The following is a 23,779-nucleotide window of genomic DNA, read 5'->3' on the forward strand; positions in this document are numbered from 1 at the left end:
TCTCTCTCCAGCTATGTTCTGTGTTATCTGAAAAAAACAAAGGCTAAGGAACTAATCACTCTTACTGAAATGGTAGCAGTAGGACATGTGCTGTAGGCCCTTCACAAGCCTCATTGTCCTTCTCTGGACATGCCACAGCACTTCTATGTCCTTCCTATAGTGAGCAACCCAGAATTGAACACATTATTCAAGGTGTAGCCTCACTAGTGCCAGGGGAAAGATCACCTCCCTGTTCCTGATGGCCGTAGCGTTTCTAATAGAGCTTTGTTGTTTGGGTTGTTTGTGGGTGATTTTTAGAAAGGGTAGAAGATTTTCTTGCTTCTGTCATGTCTGCAATAACTAAAATTAACAAAAAAAACCCCAAAAAAGCAAGCAGCATCTTTGAAATCCCAAGTCATGTAGGATCCAAGCTGTGGAGCACTATCCCTCCATAAACACTACAAATAAAGTCTACATCCATTGCTGATGTCCACAATATAAAACCAATAAGAACAAATGGGTGGAGGCAATCCCAGGCACAAATCCAGGCTAGGCAGTGACTGGCTGGAAAGCAGCCCTGAGGAGAGAGACTTGGGGGTGCTGGTGGACAAGAAGCTCAACATGAGCTCTCAATGTGCACTTGCAGCCCGCAAAGCCAATCAGATCCTGGGCTGCATCAGGAGAACTGTGGCCAGCAGGTCGAGGGAGGTGATCCTCCCCCTCTACTCAGCTCTGGTGAGACCCCACCTGGAGTACTGCGTGTCAAGGTCCGGAGACATTAGATGTCTCGGTCCGGAGACACAGTTCTTTTAAATATTCCCGTGTTGTGAAATTAGAGGCACAAACGAGGCCAAAGTATCAACAGCTAGACTATTTATTAGATAAATAAAGTGGACATAAGAAGGGAAAGGGAGAAAAGAGAGGGAGAGAGAGACAAGAGATAGAAGAGAGAGAGAAGAGGAAAGGAATTATATTACCACACCCCTCATCCCTCCCAAGACAGTTAAAGTCTGTGGAGGAAAGGTGCTGCAGGAGATGTTGGGTTTGTAGAGAAACGGTGTTGAGGCTTTTGCTGGAGAACAGCTGTGGTCCTCTGGGGAGATTTTGGGTTGATACAGGAACAGTGCTGAGGCTCCTCTGGGCAGCCTGGGTCTGTAGAGAAAGGGTGCTGAGGATTTGGCTGGAGCTGTGGTCCTCCGGGCAGCTTCTTTTCTCCGGAGCAGCATTGTTCCGGCTTTCTCTTCTCAGCGGCCTGGCCTGTCTCCTGTGTTCTCCTTCATCTCCGTTTTTCTCCCCGTTTTTCTCCTCTGTTTCTCTCTCCTGTTTCTCTCTCTACAAACCAGTAGTTGCTCCAGTCTTTTATACAGTTTTTAGTCCTTAGGTATGTATTCAAATATTGTCCCTCAGGAATTCCAGTGGCAGGAAATCTGTGTGTTTGGGCAAGATCCTGGCTGGAGGGGGGGGAATCTCCGTCTACCCCATCTCCATCCAGACAAGGCTCAGGAAACAGGTAGAGATTATCTTGCCCTAAAGGTGTGATGGCTGGGTCCTTGGGTCCTATTGTTGTAGTCCCGTGTTATCACGATGCAATCACAAGCTGATTTGTATCCAGGATTGGTGGACAGGATTCTTTCCACCTTCTTTCCAGTGGCTCTGCTATCACTTTATCTTTGTTGACTCACCCAGAGAGAGGCAAACTTATTAGACTCTCACACTGCGTCCAGGTCTGGAGCCCCTATTACAAGAGGGATATGGATGTGCTGGAAGGTGTCCAGAGAAGGGCCACGAGGATGATCAGAGGGCTGAAGCACCTCTCCTATGAGGACAGACTGAAGGAGTTGGGGCTGTTCAGTCTGCAGAAGAGAAGGCTCTGAGGTGTCCTTCCAGTATCTGAAGGGGGCCTACAGGAAGGCTGGGGAGGGACTTGTCAGGATCTCAGGTAGTGATAGGACTAGGGGGGAATGGAATGAAGCTGGAGGTGGGGAGATTCAGGTTGGATGTGAGGAGGAGGTTCTTCCCCATGAGAGTGGTGAAACACTGGAATGGGTTGTCCAGGGAGGTGGTTGAGGCCCCATCCCTGGAGGTGTTTAAGACCAGGCTGGGTGAGGCTCTGGCCAGCCTGATGTAGTGTGGGGTGTCCCTGCCCATGGCAGGGGGGTTGGAACTAGATGATCCTTGTGGTCCTTTCCAACCCTGACTGATACTATGATACTATGAAATGCTTTGAAAGCAGCTTCCTTTGTGAACATCCAGGACATTCTGAAATGCTCTGCACCTGTGGGAACACATAGCCCATGTTATCGTTCTGTGTGTAGGAATCTTCAAAATACTTTTGCATTACCTTCTAGAAATCACAAACCTACTGCTTATTTGCATCACACTACTATTTCTTTTGCCAGAAGCCATAGTGGCTGCACACAAGTATTTGAAAAGAGTTAAAATGGCTCTAATGCAACCACAGGATAACCACATCCTTTCAGATTCCAGTGTAGAATCTGTTGAAATAAACAAAACCCAGAAATTTGTTTTGTTCAGTTACCATGACAAGCTTTCTTCTTTTCATATTGGTATTGAAATGCCATAATTTGTCCTCCTTCTGAGACCCCAGAATGGTCTCACCATGCTTGTTCCGGGCACTTGAAACTGACATCTCTTGCACCTCTAGGCAGCAGCATGTGGTTGGCTGTTCTGAACTGTTACCTGGAGGGACTTGGAAATACACATTTCTCCCCCCTGAGCTGGCAAACAAATCTTCTATGGAAGGACAAAGTAAAATAGGCAAAAGCTTGCTCTCTACAAAAATCCTTATGCTGCAGAACGTTTTTCTCAACTGTGTGACCAGGAAACTACTAAGATATTTGTTTAGGACAAAATGTGAAATAGTGCTACTTGCAAGAAGGCTTCCAACCCAGCATTCCACTGGGCTGAGAAATCGTATCTGTTTTGGAATGAAAATGAGGGTATTCTGTCTTGTGACATTAGAAATCCAAGTGTAGCATGTGCCTGTACTTTCTATTTCTAGAGACAAATGTCAGAGGGAAGTCAGCTCTTAACAGTCTTTACAGAACTGAAATTCAGTGCAAATTGTTCAGCATTTAGCACTGTCATGGGGAGTTTGCAATATCTGACACTTTGATCTGTCTACCTCCTATTTCAGCATACTGTGCCACTATCTGAATTACTCATTCCTCAATTCATGAATCTCCACAACTTGCATGACACTTAAGCTATAGCTGGAGTCTGGCAATTTGAAGACAAGACAGGAAGAGGTTGCCAGGGTGAGCACAGGCTGAAAGTAAAGGTTCCTACAGCAAGAAACAGAAAAAAAAAAAAAGTGAAAAGGAGTAAGAAGAGGATGGCTAAGACAGAGTGAAGTAGTATTGGACTTCTAAAGAAGTCCGTACATTCAGGTGCCATTTTGATCATGCAGGGGGGAGGGGGGGAAGGAAGAAAAATACCATCACAGAAAGGTGGCACAGGCAGCAGCAGTTAGGCAAGTGATGGAAAGCATAGAAGGTATATAAACACCAAAAGACTTTAAAACTTATGTAACAAGAGGGTGAGTCTGAATTAATTATCCAGAACAGCAAGCTGGTGAGAATGTCACGTGACCTCATCTCATAGTTACTCCTCTTCTGCCCAGATACAAGCATATGATGTTGTTCATAACATAAGGAAGTCTTGAGAGGACTGGGTTGCCCTAGAGGGGCTGGGCACTTAGTGAAACACCAAGCCAGCATTTGTACTGATTCCATTCCAGCCCTCTAGAACCCAGGCAGGTTCCAAATTTTCTCCTGCTGTGCTTGTTATCCCACTCACACACCCTCAAGTATACTACAAGTGTTCTCAGCACAGGAGTGTAATCCTTGGCTTAAATGTATTATAGCACATGCCTATATGCCAGCATTTAAACTCCAGTGTTCTGAATGGATGTCTTAACTCCATGAGAAAATACAGAGATTAAGAAAGCAGCAACTCCTTGTAGGAATCCAGGCAGAAAGGTGGAGCAGGTGGAGTAGTGCCAACAGTATGCAGAGCATCCACATGGACACAGAGCTCATACTGACACACTTTAAAGTGGAGTGGACTTTGAAACAGAACCTCAGGTTCCCCTTAGTTATTACACACACATATGTACACCAACTACTGACACTTAACACAGAGTAAAGTGCCAACACAAACCTCCCTGTCCCCATATATAGCTGTTAGCGCAGCTTTGTTTGCAAGAACAACATTGTACTTCTGTATTTTGTATGCTATTAATGCTTTTGCTGTAATACAGATCTTTCAGATGTGCGTACTTCCATCTCCTGGACACAATAAATATTGCACTTACTAGCAATACTGGTGTGTCCTGTGGTGGTATCTGTGTTTAGCCTGTATCTGAGGCTAAACTACAGCAGCTGCTCTATCACCCCATGACCTCTCTGCATCAGAGAAAATCAGGACAAGAAAAGAAGACCCAGAAATTAAAATGGGAAATGGATTTAATGAAACAGCCAAACTAACACAAATGTCATTATAAGATATGTAAAGGTGTACTCATCACACACAAAAAAAAAGTGCAGCACTGAGGAAGACAGGCCTCAAGAGTTGGAAAAGAGAGTAAACAGAAACCCAAGCAGGAAACTGTCAGGCAACTCCCCTCTTCCTAGCAAACTTCCCCCTTTATACTGTGTGGTGCTCATGGTATGGGATACACCTGTGAGCCAACTCCAGCCAGTTATCATGGCTGACTTAGAATGGCTAGTGGCCTGCAAGTCCATGGTTGGTTGAGGATTCTGGCCACCTGCAGACTTGTTATCCTGTGGTGACCTTAAGGGAGGTAATGGTTTATTGTTCCACTCAGTACAAAACCACCTCTACAGATTAGGTGTCTTTAAGACTTCTTAAGGGGCATAAGATTAAGTGGTAGATAGGTATAGGGAAGAACATTCTCTCTGTGGAGAAGAAAATAAGGTGAGCATTATAATTTATGTGTGCTTGTGTGCTTTCTGGGATCTGAGCAGTACAAAGGAAATGGTATATTCCCACTTCATGTAGAGGAAGGAAGGGAGAAGTCATGGACCAAAGTCCCACAGGAGCTGCTAGATAAGAATACCTGTCTTGGGTCTGCAGTGGTTGCAACCTTCTGGAGTATTGCAACTGGGGCTGAAATTCAGAGTGTCAAGCAATATGTGGTAGAAGTTGGGGATGGCCATATGCACCTTGGAGGCTGTTGGCATGGGAAATGGGCAGTGTTGTTCTACTGGCTTTGCCCTGGGTAGCTTAGAGTGCAGGAAGCAGAGTGCCTCCATGGTACATCCTGACTCCATGTCTGTTTTTCATAAGGCTCTGATTAGCTTCTGCCTCCTCTACACCTGTGTAATATTAAATGTACATACCTGGCTGCCTGAGTGGATACTAGCCAGGAGACAGATGGAGCCTGGGAGTGCTGTGGCTGCAGCCCCCCTAGCCAGGCTATTCCCCCATGCAGAGTCAGAAAGGTCGTGCAGCTTGAGATCTGTGGCCAGCTTGCACTAGCTGAGTGATTTCTACTTTTCCCCTCTGTCCTCCTCTGCCTTCATCAACCCTGAGAAGTCACTGTATGGATAATGTTTCCTGGGTTTAGCCTACAGCCTGCCTCTTGACAATATTAGGAAGATCAAAGGACATATTGTAGAAAGGTGACAGCGTTGCTGTCAAGTATTTGCCTGCTGTTATTGTCACTGTGCACGTTTTTACAAAGAAGGCAATACATAGACCACCCAGTAATGAAATAATCACATCTCAAACAGGTAGGATGGACAGAGTTCTATACCAGACTGACAGCACCTGAGCTAGTAACGTGTTTGAAATGTGGTGGCCGTGGTGCACGTAATCAGTACAATCACTTGGGCATGTGTGAGCATCTGACAGGAATGGGAACCTGCAGTTGCACTTTTTCAGTTTCTGAGTTACAGCCAAGTGCTGCAACCTCTGCTGAAAGCTGCCAGAGATTTCAGGTTTGGTCCCCATCTTCCTCCAGGTTGCCAGGTGTTCAGGAACGGTGTAATTCGAAACCAGACCTTTTTAGCACCAACAGGCCCTAAGGAAGATGACAGGACCCAGCTGCAGGTGGCTCCTAGCCGGCTTCTGCAGTTGGCTTTCCCGCCTTGAGGACCCGCTGCTGCTATCTCTATGGCTACGAGGAGGCGGTCCCGCGACCGGCGCAGTGGCGGATCAGGCAGCGCGGCGGACAGCCTCCGAGTCACGCAGGATGGGTCCTCGCCTATTATAAGAGCGTGCGACGAAACTTCCGCCTTCTCTTTCGTGCGCGGCTCGCGGTGGTGCGGGGTGAGTAGCAGTGATGGCGCCGCGGCCTGCCGAGCTGAATCCCCCTCGCTGGTGGGACATCGTGGCGGGAGCGGGCCGGGCGGGGGCCCCGGGGCGGCCGGCACCACTCATCGGGGCGGCTTGTGTCTGTATTTGCAGCAAGAAGCCGGGCGGGAACAGCACCCACCGAGAGCGCCATGGCCGAGGAAGGGTGAGCGAGTCTGGGGCTGCTGGGGGTGGTGGGCCGAGGGGCTACGTCTCATTTGAAAGCGCCGGTTTGTGTGGGGCCTTGCAGCTGCGGCCGCATACTGCTTGCGCAGGGCCAGGCCCCGCCATAGTCCTGACGCGTGGTTGGCGCCAGTGAGAGGCGGGGGCCTAGCTGCTGGGTGCACGACTTCATCTTCTCCGTCTGTAAGGAAGCGTGGAGAGAGCGTAGCTGGCAGTTTCACCAAACAGCATTTCACCTCCAAATCCATCTTCGGTTTCTTATTTGGCATATTTCTTCAGCCGTTTAGGCTTTGGTTTTTTTTCATTTAATTGGGTATTTGCAGGTGGTGGGAAGCTTTGCTTTTTATTGTAAGATGTTGGCACGATCAGCAATATCTGTCTTTCTTTAGCATTACTGCTGGAGGTGTAATGGATGTTAACACCGCCCTGCAAGAAGTGCTGAAGACCGCACTTATCCATGATGGCCTTGCTCGCGGTATTCGTGAAGCAGCCAAAGCCTTGGACAAGTAAGGGTTACTTTCTTGTTCTATCTATGGTGAATAACAACACTGGTCTGAGGTAGGTTGTGACGAGGTATGTTGAACACATACAGTGGTCACTTTGTCCACATGTTTATTTGAAAGCTTTTGCAAGACCATGATTTTCTGCCAGTGAGTTTCTGTCATTTGCTATCTCTTATTTTTTGGGGCTTAAACTGTGATCTTAAAATACAGATGCTAAACCCAGCGATTTAAAAATTGCACTATCTAGTGTGTTAGGTTCTACTTTTATGTGATCCCACTGCCACTCAGTTTTCGCATAGATTGGTTTTGTGAAGAAAATGGAGTGGCACTTGTAGTATCTAGCTGTGGAAATCTGAGTTTCGTGAAGCTTGTAGTTTAAAAAGTTATAAACGCTTATCAAAACTTTGGAGAGGGTTAATTTTTGGGTTGCAGCTGTAAATAGTTGCTTTGGTACACTATCAAATCAATATTACACTTGTTATACACATGCAGACCACAGTAATAAAATAGCATCTTGGTAGAGTGAGGTACTATATATACACGTGTGTATGTAAATATATTTGTATTTGTGTATACACACATGTGCTAAGTTAATGATGTGCTTGATCTTAAAGATCTTTTACAACCTGATGGGTTCTGTGATATAAGCATGTACTTTCAAGGATAGTGCTGCAGTGTTTGGGTGATGACTTTATAACAATTTGTCGGATACCCCTTCACTCGTGTTATGAGTGAGAACAAAAGTCTGACAAACCTGTATGCAAAAAAAATTCCTTGTACTAAAGAATGGGAGAGAAATACAACTTGAGTGACAGCTAGTTTGTGAGAGTTCTTTTTGACTTAAATAATTCCATACACTGTGTGTTAAGAGGATGATGTCTATATGAGGTTTACATACATATGTGTGTGCTGGTTCTTGCTTGGAGGTATTTCTGAATCATTTGCGTGAAACTCGTGATAAAGAAAGCCATAGAAAAAACTGACTTTGAAGTGGTCAAATTACATTAGGTTAAGCATAGAAAACCTATACAGCTCTCTTTGTTGTCAGGTATCCCTTTGGTATTAACATTGTACCACAGTATACAAAGATCCTAATTAGAATTGGGACCCTGTCATAACAGCTTCTTTGAACGTAAGTAGAAAATACTGTTCTGAAGAGCTTGTAGCAGCTTGACATTGAAATTCAAGCTTCTAATAATAATAATTACAATTCTAATGTTAAATTGCTGTAAAAAGCAACTTGTAACTTGGTTGCTTTCTAATAGTGATACCACTTCATAAGACCTGGTGTCCTAAAGCTGGGATGGAATCTGATCATAAACGTAACAATGTATGAGAAGTCTGTTGTATATGTGAAGTACATAGTAGTAGATTGTATCAAAAGCATATTTAGTATTTCAAAAGCATATAGTCTCTTAAAACCAAAAATGGAACTTAGAAAGTTTTTGTCTAGAAGTGCACGTGCTGAATTTTGTTCTTTATGGTTGTGGTTCTAAAAACGATTTAAGCAGAGCCCGAAGTTACATTTGTTGATTTTCATGGTGTTTTTTTTATTTTCAGACGCCAAGCCCATCTTTGTGTTCTGGCTTCAAATTGTGATGAACCCACATATGTAAAATTAGTTGAGGCTCTTTGTGCAGAACATCAGATCAACTTAATAAAGGTAAGCATTGGAACTTCAGACACAAGTTTAGAACAGTTATCCTGCGCTTGCAATGTAAGCGGCTTGGTTTAGCATGTAGAGAGCTGAACCATTGAAATGCTGTGCTGTAATGCTGTATATAGTTCATTATATATGTCAGGTATTTTACAACATTAAAGGGGATATTTACATCCTGTATAGTAAGAACTAGAATTAGTGTTACAAGTGATGGAGCACAGGAGTGTCAGGGTGACTTTTTCTTCAAATGAAAGTACTTCAAGCTGTGCAATGATGATAACTTTGGCTCCCTCTTCTGATACTTGTGAGGAAAGCAGCCATCCGTTACCCAAATCTTCTGAGTACAGCAGCCTTTTTGCTGAACCTAGTTGTGTTATAGTTGGCTAGTTCTAACGTGATCTGATGTTTTACACAGGTTGATGACAACAAGAAGCTGGGTGAATGGGTAGGTCTCTGCAAGATCGACAGAGAAGGAAAACCTCGCAAAGTTGTGGGCTGCAGTTGTGTGGTTGTCAAAGTAAGATGCTAATCATGGCTTGTTTCTGGACTTCTGAAAATAACCAGTAAAGATAAGGGTTGCTTTAGATAAGGGACTGTTAAACAAAGGTCTTAGATTTCTTCTTTCAAACAGTCGCTTTCCATTCAGAGGGAAATTAACCAGCTTCCTTGTTCTATGTTCCCTTTCATGTTTATTTCAAATACATTAATTGGGTAACTTAGTGGTTGTCTGTAAAGTATCTGTGCCTGCTTGCCAGTAAGCATTAGAAGGAGGACCTTTAACTACAAGAGGTGAAGTTTTACTTTGTGACAAAAAACATGCCAGTTCAGTATATCTGCTCAACTTGAAAATGTTTTGCAGAGCATATTCTAAAATGATGCTGGTAAAGTAAAGCCACAGTACGAGCCTTGAAGTCATTGTTGTCTTTGAGGTCCCAAGAGATGGCTACATCTTCACAAAAAAGACTAACACCTTCTGCATGTTTTTTTCAAACCTTTGCGCATTTTTCCACATACTTTACTTGGCTTGCTTTAAGCAGAAATTAAAAATTTGCTTGGATCTGTACTAGTAGGCACTTGAATGAAATAGAATAGTTCTTACTTAGCGTAGTCTTTTATTAGCCAGTGAAGGGAAAGCAGCTGGCGTATTGCTTGAGGTTACTTGGATGGAATTTGGGGAATATTTGAGAATGCTTTGAGGGAAAAGTTTTCCTTTTAAAAGAAGATTGTAAAATTTTGAAAATGTCTGTATGTTATTAATGGGTTTTCTTGTGTTACAGGACTATGGCAAGGAATCTCAGGCCAAAGATGTCATCGAAGAGTACTTCAAGTGCAAGAAATGAACAGAAAATAAAATATGAACCTGACTATTGTGTGTGTGTGTGATTAATGGGTGGGTATCTGTCGACTTACTCTGTGGAGTTGCAATAGTTAACATCAGAAGACGAAAGGACTTTGCAGATCTTGGTATAATTTAGTAGTGTTTTAACTCTTGTCAGTTTGATAAAAAGATAATGGCACTCCCTGACATTCCTTTTCTAGCATGCTTCTCTTCCCTCTTACTCCAGAGGTTAATGGCTTAGGGAACTTTACACAGCTTCTCATTTGCAAAAGTGCTGACAGTTGATTGCTACCTGTTTTGTGTGTTGTGGTTTTTTGTTTGTTTTAGGGTTTTTTTGGTGGTGATTATGCTTGTATTGCTCTGAGTAACTTGTTAGGGAAGTCTGAAGTACTGCTGCATCTGTGATGAAAATTTGGCTCCCTCTGCTGAAGCAAATGAGGAGACCAGCCTTAACCGTTACCCAACTCTTCTGAGATGTTGCAGGAACTTCTTTTTAATGCTCTTTTTAATTCAGGGACACAAGATGTTTGATTTGTTTTGTTGGGTTTTTGTTTGGTTTTTCCCCACCTCAATGCTGAAACAAATTGTGGGTGGGATTAGCTTCTTGTAAGAAGTATTGTCATGTACTTTTATGTCTGATTCTGTAAGATGCCTTAATAGTAAATAGGCCCAAGTAACTGGCACCTTGCTACTCGAGGAAGGCAGTGTCAAACTCAAGCTTGCCCTATGTCCTTGTTTCCATAGTATCTGGATGTTGTACAGAACTTGTTTAACATTTTTTTGCCTTTTGGAAATCAGGTGGGATTCAGGCTGGAGTTTCAAGATAACTTCTTTTTTTCTCTCCCAAGTTTTTTTACGTCTCTGCTGAGCAGGCTCTAAGTGGCATCAAAGAATTGTTCCATTATGCTGATAATGGGACAAAACACATGGAGCTGTGCACCTGTAGATGGAAGGCAGGAGCGTGTATCTTCTGTGTACTCAGAATTTTCATTACTGTTTGTAACTCCTTTTTTGCTACAACAAATCATTTCCATATAGTAGAGGCAGGCATTGTCTCCACATGCTAGGCTCATGCACTTTTTAAAGTTCTCCATGTTTTGGAAGTGTCTCTTGATTTTGGCCCTGACACAGCTTTCTAGTAGCTAGATTGGGGTCACCTAGATTTTTAAGAGGTTCCTGTAATAACATTTTCAGGAGTTCTTAATAGAGTTACCTGTTCCAGATTGGTTTCAAAAACAAATACACCCTTGTGCCTGAATGTGTGTGTTCAGTCTTGTCTGTAATTCTTAGTGAAGTTAAAAGTAACAGTTAATGTAGAGCTAATGTTTTAAATGGAGGGAAGCTTACAAGAATAGAACAGAATAGACCAGGTTGGAAGAGACCAAGATCATTGTGGCCAACCCATCAACCAATCCAACCCACCTAAAAACTAAACCATGGCACCAACCACCCCATCAAGTCTCCTGAACACCTCTAATGATGGGGACTCCCCCACCTCCCTGGGCAGCCCAATTTGAATATTTTTGAATATAGTTGAAATTATAAAAGTTCCCTCCTGTACATAGGAATCTTAGTTTGAGATCTTACTGAATTATTGGGAATTTCTACATAGAATTGGAATATTTGTAAGAATACCCTTTTTTAAACTGAGTTGAACGATGCTTAAATTTGTCACTGGAGTTTGGGTAATGACTTTTAGCATCTAACTCTTGTATACGGGAGCACACCAGAGAGCATGATGTTCTCCTGTCACAACCTGCATCCTTGATGTGTTTTGGATGCTAATTGTTCTTCAGAGTTAATTTCACAAAGGGAATTTGGATCCAAAACAAGCTCAGTACCTGGGTGATTGCCTCTCTATTGCTGGGATTGAAAGTTACTTTCAATGGAACATGCTGCTTTACCAGAACATTTGTTTTTTTACCTGCTAGGAGCAGTAGAGTTCTCTTACTTCCTTATGTCTCTGGATGCAGCATAGCAAATGCAATAGAAAAGCAAATTCTCCAGGGTAGTAATGGATGGAGATTTTTTTTTTTTAAAGATTAAATCTTGAGACTTAGTTTGAGTTAAGTTTGCTAAGCCTGTGCCAGCAAACGAGTTTTCCAGCTGTTTAACTTTTCATTTTGTGACTTAACACAAATTGAGATACACTATAAAGGGAGTTTAGGCAAGTTAATCATCTATATATGTTTGCTTTCTGGATGTATATAGTTACAAGAAGTTAATCTGCTTAAGGTTTTGGGGGTATCTTACAAAATTCTGGTTGCTTTAGTATGGACAAACAATAGACCTTCATTTTTATTTTTAAACTGGCTTTGACCTAAATTCAGATTAGCTTAAGGTCAACACGGAAAACTTCTGCTGGTACAACTTTCTCATAAGCCTAATGGTTATCTTGTAATGTGAAATGTACTAAAGTTTGAGGGGACTATTTTATTTGCTATTCAGAGGAAATACAGGAGGGTAACAGTCAAAGGAAGGAATGTTTGTGCCCAGGTGAATTGTAATTGAGAGTATGGTCCAAAAGTGAAAGGAAAAGGAACTGCTGCAGAAAAGGATGAGTAAAAATAAAATTAACCTGATGCTTGGTTAACCTGGCTCTTACTACAACTTTCTAGAGCCTGTGGAAGGCTTTTCACCCTGTGTTGTGCATTTGATAACTGCAGTTCCCCTTTGTACTTCCCTCAAGATTTGTGGAGAAAGCAGATTGAACATAGTGTGCTACACTGATAATCACTAAATTTTCTGTCCAAACACAACACTAGAGAAATAAGCTGCACTGTGTAAAGAAAGATGTTCTGTGAGTGCTCGCAACCTACAGGACTGTTGGATTACATACCAAATTTGGCTAGGCTAGAACAGTACAACACCAAAAGTTCAGTCACATTTAAGTTGGCAGAGGAGCCTGATTTAATGAATTTTGAATTTGCATACTGTGCTTTACCTCAGACAGAAGCAGTGAAACTCCTTATAAGTTAGTTTTGAGGGAGTTTTAATACATATATGGGGAACATGCACACAATTTATAGTTTTACAAGACTCAAGAATTGTTAATCTTGCCAGTTTCTATGTTCAGTAAAGCTATCAGTTGCAGTGTAAATAGATCTTTAAGGAGTTCTACATATTTAAAACCTGTAAGCAATTTAAGAGTCCACCATACTCATGACTATATTCAACTTCATTCAACATGTTTTCACTTTAGTGTGAGAAAAATAACAGTATAAAAGTGGTTTCTGTGTTTCATTTATGTAGTGGGATACGGGAATCGCTACTTCAGCAGTAGCTGGGTTATACATTTCCACTTAATTACTGTTGAGCTTCCTGTAATGCTTTATTTCCTGGAAGTGCCCTTAGAACATATGCTCAGTGCTGAAGAACTGATTAGGATTCAGTTTATACTTAATATATTTCAAGACTAGCCCTAATGCTTGATTTACTTTCAAAAATTTTCTGAGCTAAATTGCATCTAAACTTTTGGGTTCATCTTTTGCAAACGTTATTCAAATGAGCTGAGGAGTTTTGGGTGTATTCTTCTGAGACCTCTGCTTTGTAGACAGGAGCCCCAGTGTCCTCATGCCTTCTACAGCAAAACAACTTCCTATGAAGAAGATACACTGTTTTCCTCCAGTATTTCAGATAAGGTTTCAGAGGAGCAGACTTTGGATTACTTTAAATTGCAGCCATCTGTAGACATCACCCTAAAGGTACCCATTACCTGTCCCTTGAAAGGATGTGGTTAGACAGCTTTAAACATGGAACCAGGAATTGGAGACTTAGGAGTTCCAGGGCTGTGCCTGTCTTTTCCTCTTGCTGATTGTACTTAATGTCCCTTGCAGGGTTTCCTTGGTGTGAAACAGGGGTAATGCAGAATGGTTTGCTCAGTGATACGTGTTGTGTGGCTTTTGGTTGGCAGAATCCGCAGGATGAATTTTCTTTTCTCTGGACGGTGGTTTTGTGTGGATTGGTAGTCCTTTCCAGGCCTGGATTTCTGCTTCCTTGTGAAGTAGGAAACTAATGTACGTCATGCCTTAAAGAAGTGCTGGAAAGTCATCATGAAAGTCTTAACTACATGCTTTTAGACAGTATTGGAAGAAAATCCTATGTGAAGTTTCAAATTAATGTCCTGAGAATCCTTTCACTTGTTTTGGACCCACCTTGTGTAATCTTGGCTAGTACTGCTTTTCTGTGTTTTCTGTTTTGCGTTGGGTTATAATAAAAGCTTGAACATTTGGACACCACCACTGCTTCTTGCCATCCACTCTTTCCCATGTCATAGCCTGTTTCACTGTTTAAATTCCATGGAGTCTGAGATAATGGCAAGGGAAAAGTGTATCATCCAGTCTTGTTTAATGTGTATTTCATGGAGGGTGTGCACTAGTCTCACATAAAGAAAAGATACATTTAGTATTAAAACACAGACTATCCATAACATTTTCTGTGACAAATAAGCAAAAGTCCCAGTATTTCCTGAGTAATACTCTTGATTCTCCAAAGCTACAGAACCTGGATATTCCAGCTCCTAGTCTGCCCCCCTTTTGTCTGTTACAGCAGGAGCAGGGAAGGGATCGTGCCCATATACTTGGCACTGGAGAGGCTGCATCTTGAGTACTGTGGTTGGTTTTGGGCCCCTCACTGCAAGAAGGATGTGGAGGTGCTGGAGCATATCCAGAGATGGGCAACAAAGTGCAAGGGTCTAGAAAGCAAGTCTTAAGAGTGTGGCTGAGGAAATTGGGGTTGTTTAGTCTTCAGAAAGTGGAGGCTGAGGGAAGACCTTATTCTCTACAACCACCTGAAAGAAGGTTTTAGTATGTGGGGGTGTGTGTGTCAGTCTCCCTAGTGTCAGGTGATAGGACAAGATGAAATGGCCTCAGATTGTGCCAGCAGGGGTTTAGATTGCATATTGGGAAAAATTTTGTTGTGGAAAGTGGTCAGGCATTGGAATATGTTGCCCAGAGACGTGGTGGTCACTCTCCCTGGAGGTGTTAAAGAAATTTGTGAACGTGGCTGTGGTGGTCTCTGGGTTGATGGTTGGACTCAGATATCTTTTCCAAATGAAACAATTCTGTGATTCTACTGATGCTGGTACAAAGGATGATCCTTAGAACGTGTTCCCTTTCCTGGGGACCTCACAAAGGTCTCTGATCCAGTGATGTGAAAAAGGAACTTTGAATACACTCCTGTTCATCAGCATTGTCTGCCTTTGAGAATACTATGTTTGGAATGGGAAGCCTTAGTATGAATATTTTTGGGGCATTGAACCAGATACCTGGATGTTGGCTGAACACAGTTGTGGTTTGATCTATATAGCCTGAAGGAAAGTGAAAGCGATGGCAAATTATTTTCTCAGTCACTTTAAATAGTTAAGAAAATAGGATTTATTTTTTTTTTTCAGCCATTACTAGGCAAGCAAATGTTTATTTTGAGGCTTTTTAACAGATAAAGTGGTCGGCGTAATAATTGTGTACACGTTCTTAATTTTCTTACTCATTGGCATTTTTCAGTTGAAGTCCACCTCCAGAAAAAGCCATGAATCCTCATTAACTGTGTCATGTAGCTGACACCTGTTCTAAATGATAGTGTCTTCCATGGAAGTAAGCCACTGTATGGATGCCTGAGTTTTTAGCTGTTGACAACTGTGCTTCCACCTTTTAATTCCAAAAGTGTTTGAGTCCTGTTATATTGTAGGAACTTATGAACTGGGGAAATTGATTTGAAAATCACTTTCCCTTAGAGGAGCCATTTTGTTACCTTCAAGTAGACCTCTAGCTCAGAGTCAGGAATCTGTTTATGACTGGAGCTAGTGTCTAAGGTACTTTAGTCTCCTTGAAAGCACAATGGTAGAGTTTGTATGTCAGTACTCTGCAAAAATACCAATGCATAAGCAGTCACATATTCTTTTCTAAAAGCAATGAAATAATAGGCATTTAGGTCACTGCCTGGCATGCCAAGTTCCTGCCCTGTAAAATTTTACAATAAAGTTATGAAACTAAAATGTATTTTATGCTGACATGGAGAAAAATGTTTATTAAAGCAAATTTCCTGTTTCCATACTCCAAACATTTGTAATTTCAGTATGTTTAGGTGTGTTTTTTGTTCTTTTTTACTTTTCCCTCCAAATGGTCCTAAGACTTTTTCCAGTGAAAGAGTTCAAATCCCTGTTTAAATAAGCTTTGCATTTTGAGGACCAAAAAATAGCCATGCCCCTTAAATAACCTTTTGTATTGATTGCATTGCTAGCAGGCAGTGTGTTGGATAACATAATGCAGATGCTTAGGACAGGTTTAGGAAGGCAAATGGCGGGGGGACACACACAGACCTAAAAAACCCAACCAACTCCCCAGGAAAAGAAACCCAGCAGTATTTCTAGTTGTTAGAGTGTTTAAAGGAATGGAGGTCATGGTCTGTAGAAACCATCCACACAAAAAAATGAAACACCCACAAATATCCATATACATGAAAGTGTTTGTATATCAATATAAGCTATGGTATATATTTGCTTTTCCATCCATTTATTTGAATGGACAATATTCAAGTAACACCTTTCAGCTTTGCTTTATTCAGGGGGGCAAAATACAATGTTTGTCAGCACATCTACAGAAAATGCCTTTATGTGTATAATTTAGCAAGCTACTGTATTTTTAAAGACCTATAAATCCAATTACTGTTTCTGCAGAAACTGACTTTCACCTTTCCATTCCTTCAATGCTTACGTTTTACATCCAGATCAAATTCTCAGTTGGTTCTGACTTTTTCCCTTATGGCTCTCTAACCATCTGCTTTAAACTGAGCACGGCAGCTTTTAAAATTTCCTTTAAAACTAGAATGTATTGATCCTTTTCTAATCAGTGTCAACAGCATCATCATTAGGCTCGAGGTGAGGAAAAAGTTCTTCACAGAAAGAGTTATTTGCCATTGGAATGGGCTGCCCAGGGAGGTGGTGGAGTCACCATCCCTAGAGGTGTTCAAAAAAGGATTGGACATGGCACTTGAAGCCATGGTTTAGTTATTCATGAGATCATGTTGGGTGATAGGTTGGACTTGATGATCTCTCAGGTCTTTTCCAACCTTACTGATTCTATGATCATTCTGTCTGACCCCTAAGCCTATTTACATACCTTCTTCAAATGAAAGTTAATTGGAATACATGTGTCTCCTATTGCAGTTGTACAAAAACATGCTTAAAAATGCTGTTTGGGTATAAGCTATGAGTGATTCTTGCATATATTCAGGAGACAGGGTGTTGGGGGGAGGAGCTTTTAGCCAGGTGGCCTACAGTCAAGAAGGTGGAATTGCAGTGCCTTTTGTTGAGCTGCCTCTGTTATGATCAAATCTATCGTTACTGACAGTGGTAGTATCATTGTGAATGTTGAATAGTTAGCTATCCCTTCTCATAAGATCTATGTTGTTGAGGACATCACTTATTTTCTCTGGCCAGAAATTTTCTTGTAGAGGGTCCATCTCAAATACTAGTTTCAAACTTCAGTTAAAGCAGTGTAGCGATTTCTGAGACTCTGAGTATAAGGCATTCAATAGTTTACTACTTAAAAAAAACCAAGATTTCAGCTAAATTATTAAAATATTTTCATTGGGAAGTTCAAGTGTTTGTTTTCATGGTCTTGATAGGTAATAGGAAAGCAGGGAGAGAGAAGGAGCACTTTGAGATTATGGGTGAAAGGGAAGTATTGCATGTGTAGAATGGAAAAGGCAGACTGGCAGACAACAGTAGGTGGAAGATAAGCAGGAAAAGCAAGAAGCAGAGTCAGACAGGAGAATCTGGTACTGAGCCTCAAGAAGTCTATTTCACCATTGATTTCTTGTCAATAATCATCCATGAAATGCATAACAAAGTATGTCTTTCATTGTCCTGGTTTGAGCTGGAATAATCTCTTTTGTGATTCTACTTTTCAGCTCAGTCTCAAAGTAACTGTTCTCTGAAATTAACAATGTTTTTGCAGACAGTGTCTGCTTCTGATAGTGATAATACTCAGCATTCATAGTACCAAACATTGGCAGGCAGACCAAAGTCACTGCTAAAACCTGTGTATCATACTGGGAATGCAGAAAGTAAAAGATTACACCTGCAGGGAGCAGTGGACCAACAAGGAATTCAGAATTACAGAATCAACTAGTTTGGAAGAGACCTCCAAGATCATCAAGTCCAACTGATCACCCAACCCTAACTAATCAACTAGACCATAGCACCAAGTGCCTCATCCAGTCCTTTCTTAAAACACCTCTGGGGATGTCAACCCCACCACCTCCCTGGGCAACCCATTTCAATGGCCGCTCTCTTTCTGTGAATAACTTCCAAGATTAAGCCTAAACTTTCCCCTGTGCAGCCTGAGACTGTGTCCTCTTACTCTTTTGCTGGTCACCTGGGAGAAGGGACCAACCCCCACCTGGCTACAGCCAGCCTTCAGGTAATTGTAGACAGCAGTAAGGTCACCCCTGAGCCTCCTTTTCTCCAGGCTAAACACCCCCAAGCTCCCTCAGCTGTTCCTTATAGGGCTTGTGCTCCAGACCCCTCACCAGCTTGGTTGGCTGCCTGTCTGTGGACATGTTCGAGCAACTCAACATCTTTCTTGAAGTGAGGGGTCCAGAAATGGACACAGTACTCAAGGTGTGGCCTAACCGGTGTTGAGTACGCTCCTGCTTGGTATAAAACTGAGGGATCATAAAGGTCAATCTTTAGTGTCTGGTGTATGAGGAAGCCTATGTTGATTCTGCACTTGATTCTGATACATGACTTCCTGAATACTCTTCAGAATTCAGTTGCCATCTGCTGCTGAGTCCACTGTGGGACTTTTTCCAGTGCCCATCCACAATATCAGTGGCAATGGTGATGTAAGTGCTGTAAGAGGGTTTGGGTTCAATATTGGTTTTGTTTATACTTATATTTTATGTTATTGCATTAGTTAAGTAAGTTTTAGCTTTCCAATCTGCAAGTCTCTCTCCCTTTTTCCCTTTGGGAAGGGGTAGGGGTTAAGAGAGTGTGTCTTGTCACTCGTTCAGTAGCTGGCCCAGCCATAATCTGTGACAAAATTGTCATCTAGGTCATATGGGAGGATGGCTGTCAAGGAACAGAAGTCAGTGGAAGAGCAAAGTTGGATGTATGCGCACGTGTATGACATTTTAAAGGCAGATTAAAAAGTTCAGGATAATGTTGGGGGGGGAAATGATGCACATGTTACACCATTCAAGCCCCTTAGCATGTGAACATGGAGTTGTATGCTGCTGTTTCTACAGCTGTCTTATGTGAAGGTAAATTAGACCAGCAGACCCTAAAAATGTGCCAGGGCTCTGCTTTGAAGAAGCCTGTTGTGTGTATAGAGAAACCCCAGAATGACATAAATACAGTCTTGTGGTTAGATGTGGTGATGTTGGTTATCCTTTGCCACTGAGTTCCCATGCACAGTTTGATGAGTAACTTCACATTTTCACGGAGTGGGGCTGATGGTATGTTTTAGTTTTCTGGGTGCACCAACTTGCCTATGACTTTTTTCTGCAAGTACGTCAAACGCTCATGGCTATTGGCATTTTGGTTTAAGTATAGAAAGCAATGAAGTGCTTTTCTTGGTTTGTTTGGGGTTGTTCCCACCATCCCCCCGGATAACAAGTTTACAGGAGTCTCAGACTGGCTAGTCTATGTGTATGGGTGCATGTAGTTTGGATTAGGAGGGGGAAATAATCCCCCTTGGGAACAAAGACAAATCTGTTCCTGCTTCTCAAGCATGGTTTAGTGGTGGATGCAGAGGTGCTGGGTTAACAGCTGGGCCTGAAGATCTTAAAGGGCCTTTTCTGCCCTAAATGATTCTGTGATTCTGAGCAGTGTACTTTTACTGGCGTGTGTCTGGTATGGCGGACGTGCTGGGGCTCTATGCAGCGCACCCTGTGCGTCTCGCACACAGAAGCAGTTTCACGGCCTTAGCGGGCCGGTAGCTCTTCACGAGCCACAACGCTGCTGGGACGGATCCGGGTCTGTGGCCCCAGGGCTTCTGTCGCTGCCAGCAGTAGTCGGCCGGGCCCTGCCGGCGGCGCTTCCCCGTCGAAGCAGGAGATGGCGCCCGCGCTACAGCTAGAGCGCCGCGGCCAAGAGAAGGGAGCCGGCCCCTCAGCTACCAGCCTGCCCTAGCCTGGAGTTATAGGAGCAGGTGTTGCGGCGATCCCAGCAAGCTGGCGACATAGGAAACAAATGTGAAATGAAACTCTTTAATGCCTTTGAATGCTGTCGATTTCTATGCGTATTTTCCAGCATTGTAGCCTTGTAAAATCCGAGTCAGTCAGATGTTTGGAGTTTTACGGCGTGTAGAAATGCGTTTGCATAAACCAAAGGACTTTGTTGTACAGCTGTGGCTCCTTTAATCTGTTTTTCTTAAGAGTCGTACCACACAGAGCAAGCACTCTCATCTGCTTTCTTTCACGGAGATATTTAATGAACAAGGTACAAACCTAGGGAGATTTGAAGGGATAGGTGTGAGTAGTTACTGGTTCAGGACTTCACTTTGCATGTTGTAAGTAGCACCATCTATGGAGACTAGAGATCACTAGTATCAAATTAAATATTTAAAGGATACTGTAGACTTAAGAGCCAAAGTAGGTGAAGGCACTTTTTTTTTTCCCCCTTGCTGCCTCGAGTGTCTGATGTATGGCAGTGTTCAAAGCGTTTCAGTATGCTTACATTGTATTCACACATATGCAATGTATTTGAAACATTCCTACCAAGGAGATTGTGGTAAAACCCATAATGTGCAGCTTGCTGGGTTTCATTGTAAAGTAATATAATCTCCACATGTGCGAAGGCCAATGCAATATTTTATTTTTTGCTTACCCCAGGGAATGTGATATTAAATTTATCAGCTGAAGTATTTGAATTAGAACTCATAAATATTTTTTGAGGTGCATCAGTGGTTTACATAGGGAGGGAGAAGACGTGCAGCGCTGGGTGGAGAGGAAGTAGTTCATACTTTTCCTCCTCCTTTGTCACATAACAGGTATGCTTTGCCCTTCAGATGGTAAGTTTTCTCCGTCACTGAAAACAAGTTTTAAGTTGGGGAGAATTTGTTACTTACTGATTTTTTTACTTACAATTACTAACTTTATAGTACATGGACTTTAAACAGTGTTCACATTGGATACAGAGCTCTGAATGCCTTGTGGGAAGAGGAGAAGGCTCCCCAAAAGAGGTATCATGCTGAAGGTCTTTCAAATGCAGAGGAGGGACTGTTGACCTGCCCGTTTTACACAATGCATTGTGGTTGTAGGCACCCTAGCTGGGCAAGGTACTGCCAGATACAGGAGGAGTCTGCACTGTGTTAATATAGTTATAAATCTTCCAGGGCTTAAGCAAGTATCTCTGCATGGTATTATCTTGTGTTTTTGCATTTTCTGGCCTCCTGTCTGGAGTTAATTTGGGTGTCTCCAAAACAACTCTGTGGTGCATTAGAATAATCCAAGCCATGCTGAGTTAGCAGTTCTTTGTCATCACTGACATCGCTGTTAAGCTGCAGCCAGAATTGTTTGTATCAGGAAGGGTACTGAGAGCGTGACGAAAGGTGACATTTTGCCACTGTAGAAAATATTTGTGCTTCCACATTGGTAGTAGTGAATAGAATTGTTTTTAAATTTTCAAAAAGAGTATTTTTTTTTCCTTAAAAATAAAAAGTTATGAAAAAAGACATTTAAAGTTGTTACAAGGAAAGCAGCTGCAAGTTCATGGTCTCGCTTCAGTTTGGTGAGAAGGCTAAGGAAGAACTGAGCTGATTTACAACATCAAGAAGGCAGCGCAGAAAGATGAGTCCTAAACTTGTTTACCAAATTTACTTGTTTACTAGATCAGAGAAAATGCACTGAAAGTGATTGGATGAAATTTGAAAGCAGGGGTTTTTGAAAGCCTGGGATAAACTGCTGCAACTTACTGTTGTATGAAAGTGTGAAGTCAAAATGCATCCAGAGGTTCCAAGCAGATCAGACAAATTAATGGCTAAAAGGTGCAAATCAGATTTTATTAGGAAAAGACAGCAAAATTCTCTCTGACATCTGAAATTTAATAGTAGGATGTGGAAGGAGCATGAGGATTGGACCTCATGACTTGTTTCACATGCTTTCACTAAACTTCAGTGACAGCCATATGAGAGATAGAAAACCAGGCAATGGACATTGCTGTCACACTATGGGGCATTTCTAATAGGAAAAGATAAGGTGAGGATGCTCCCAAGAGTGCTAAAAAAGCCTAAATAGCTGCCTAAAGCCTCTTGTTTCCTGAATACAGACTTCAAAATCTACAGAAGGAGTTGTTAGCACTTGCAGAGAAAGCAAGCCAAGAGGAGGTAGCTGCTTCTCCAATCCATTGAAGGTCAAGAAACGATGTTTTAGGAATCTGATTCATTAGCAGCCATCTCAAACCTGAAGGCTAGCAGAGGCTGAAGGTGGCTCAGAGTGGTAGATGATAGAAGTGAAAATAAACCTTTTTATTGTCATTTAAATTGAGAATATCAGAACTGTGAACATGCAGAGTCCATTTAGCTTTCTAGATAAAAAGGCCCTTGAGTTCTTTTCTGAAGTTATTCCTTTTTTGCAATAGCTTATGACTTTGTCATCTTGGGAATTGCATCCATGTGATACACTTCACTTGGAACTGCTTATCTAGCCAGCTCAGAAACCGAAGTCAGGGCTGAATTTGGCACACACTGTTGCCTTCTGTGTATGTTGTCTTTGTGCACAAGGATGGGCTGTTTCCAAAAGGAACTGAAAGTTGGTTTTTTCCACTACAAAAAAGTCTTTAATGGCCCAGCCCTACCCATGTTAGACACCAGTGCTTCTCTTTCCATGATATTTCATCCAACAGAAAAGGTGAACTGGCACTTTTTCCTCCCCCTTTTTTTCATTGGTAAGAGAGCCCTTGGCACTTCAGAAGGCGTTTTCCCCTTTGATCTAAAATAGCCTGTGTTCACCAATTCTCTGGCAATCTGCAGACTTCACCACTTCAAGTTTTTTCTGAGAGAAACAGAATCATGAAGGTGGTGAAAGGGTGAGTCAGGCACGGATTTACTTGTGGCTTTTTTTTTTCCTTTCTCTTAGCTGTTTCTGGCCTGAGATCTGAGGAATGGTGCTAAATTTGTAGTTTGTGTGGACTGTATTTGAAAATATTTGCCAGTTAGTCCAGATAATAAAATGGGGATTTTTGTCCAGAGGAGAGGACATGAAAATAAACAAACATAGATCTCTTTTCACCTAATTTATGACCTGCAAATCATGCAGGTTGAGGAGGAACCATATTAACTATTTTCAGTGAAGTGACCATTTTGACTACACCTTCTATCAATAAAAAGTCATGAGTTTTATTTTTTTTTTGAGAAAAGAAACCAAACAATATCAGATGGCTGCAGTACAGAATGTTTTGCCACTTCTATGAGGGTTTTAATCATATTACAGCCAATATATAAATTACAGTACCTTACCTTTAACATCCTGTCAGATTTAATTCAGTGGAAATTGCCTTTGCTCCTACCAACTTTACACCACTGGAGCTGGAAAGCTTATTTGCTATGGACATGATGATACTTGTTCAATAGATGTTGGTTATGATATAGCTTTGGGTTTTGACCCAGAGGGAAGAGAAATTTTTGTTTTTGTTGGGAGCAGATGTTGGTCAGTTAGAGGGTAGAAAGGCTCTGCAGAGGGACCTCAACCAACTGGACAGATGGGCAGAATCCAATGGGATGGCATTCAACAAGTCCAAGTGCTGGGTGCTGCACTTTGGCCATGGCAACCCCATGC

The 23,779-nt window shown here is 42.1% G+C and overlaps 1 protein-coding gene and 4 non-coding genes across 5 annotated transcripts; all 5 read left to right on the forward strand.

Moving 5' to 3' along the window:
* Positions 1–6,241: 6,241 nt before the first annotated feature.
* On the forward strand, positions 6,242–10,028 carry RPS12 (ribosomal protein S12). Its single transcript, XM_068149784.1, has 6 exons — positions 6,242–6,294; positions 6,433–6,484; positions 6,891–7,007; positions 8,565–8,667; positions 9,080–9,181; positions 9,942–10,028. The coding sequence occupies exons 2-6, from the start codon at positions 6,471–6,473 to the stop codon at positions 10,002–10,004; spliced, it is 399 nt and encodes a 132-aa protein (XP_068005885.1). The 5' UTR covers positions 6,242–6,294; positions 6,433–6,470; the 3' UTR covers positions 10,005–10,028.
* On the forward strand, positions 7,681–7,758 carry LOC137454066 (small nucleolar RNA SNORD101). Its single transcript, XR_010990531.1, has one exon. It is a non-coding gene; the product is annotated as a small nucleolar RNA SNORD101 (small nucleolar RNA).
* On the forward strand, positions 8,927–9,012 carry LOC137454105 (small nucleolar RNA SNORD100). Its single transcript, XR_010990543.1, has one exon. It is a non-coding gene; the product is annotated as a small nucleolar RNA SNORD100 (small nucleolar RNA).
* On the forward strand, positions 9,481–9,615 carry LOC137454095 (small nucleolar RNA SNORA33). The gene has a single exon (XR_010990541.1). It is a non-coding gene; the product is annotated as a small nucleolar RNA SNORA33 (small nucleolar RNA).
* A 369-nt stretch (positions 10,029–10,397) lies between the features above and the next one.
* LOC137454111 (small nucleolar RNA SNORD100) lies at positions 10,398–10,482 on the forward strand. The gene has a single exon (XR_010990544.1). It is a non-coding gene; the product is annotated as a small nucleolar RNA SNORD100 (small nucleolar RNA).
* Positions 10,483–23,779: the final 13,297 nt, after the last annotated feature.

The sequence above is a fragment of the Melanerpes formicivorus genome, unplaced genomic scaffold (genome assembly GCF_026170545.1).
Source record: "Melanerpes formicivorus ecotype bairdi unplaced genomic scaffold, bMelFor1.0.p_v2 SCAF_2, whole genome shotgun sequence".
Classification (NCBI taxonomy): domain Eukaryota; kingdom Metazoa; phylum Chordata; class Aves; order Piciformes; family Picidae; genus Melanerpes; species Melanerpes formicivorus.

Bases quoted from the DNA above. Each gene is read 5' to 3' on its own strand.
- RPS12 (XM_068149784.1), top strand. The intron at 8,668-9,079 runs GTAAGCATTGGA...TGTTTTACACAG, and splicing joins ATCAGATCAACTTAATAAAG to GTTGATGACAACAAGAAGCT. The intron at 9,182-9,941 runs GTAAGATGCTAA...CTTGTGTTACAG, and splicing joins GCAGTTGTGTGGTTGTCAAA to GACTATGGCAAGGAATCTCA.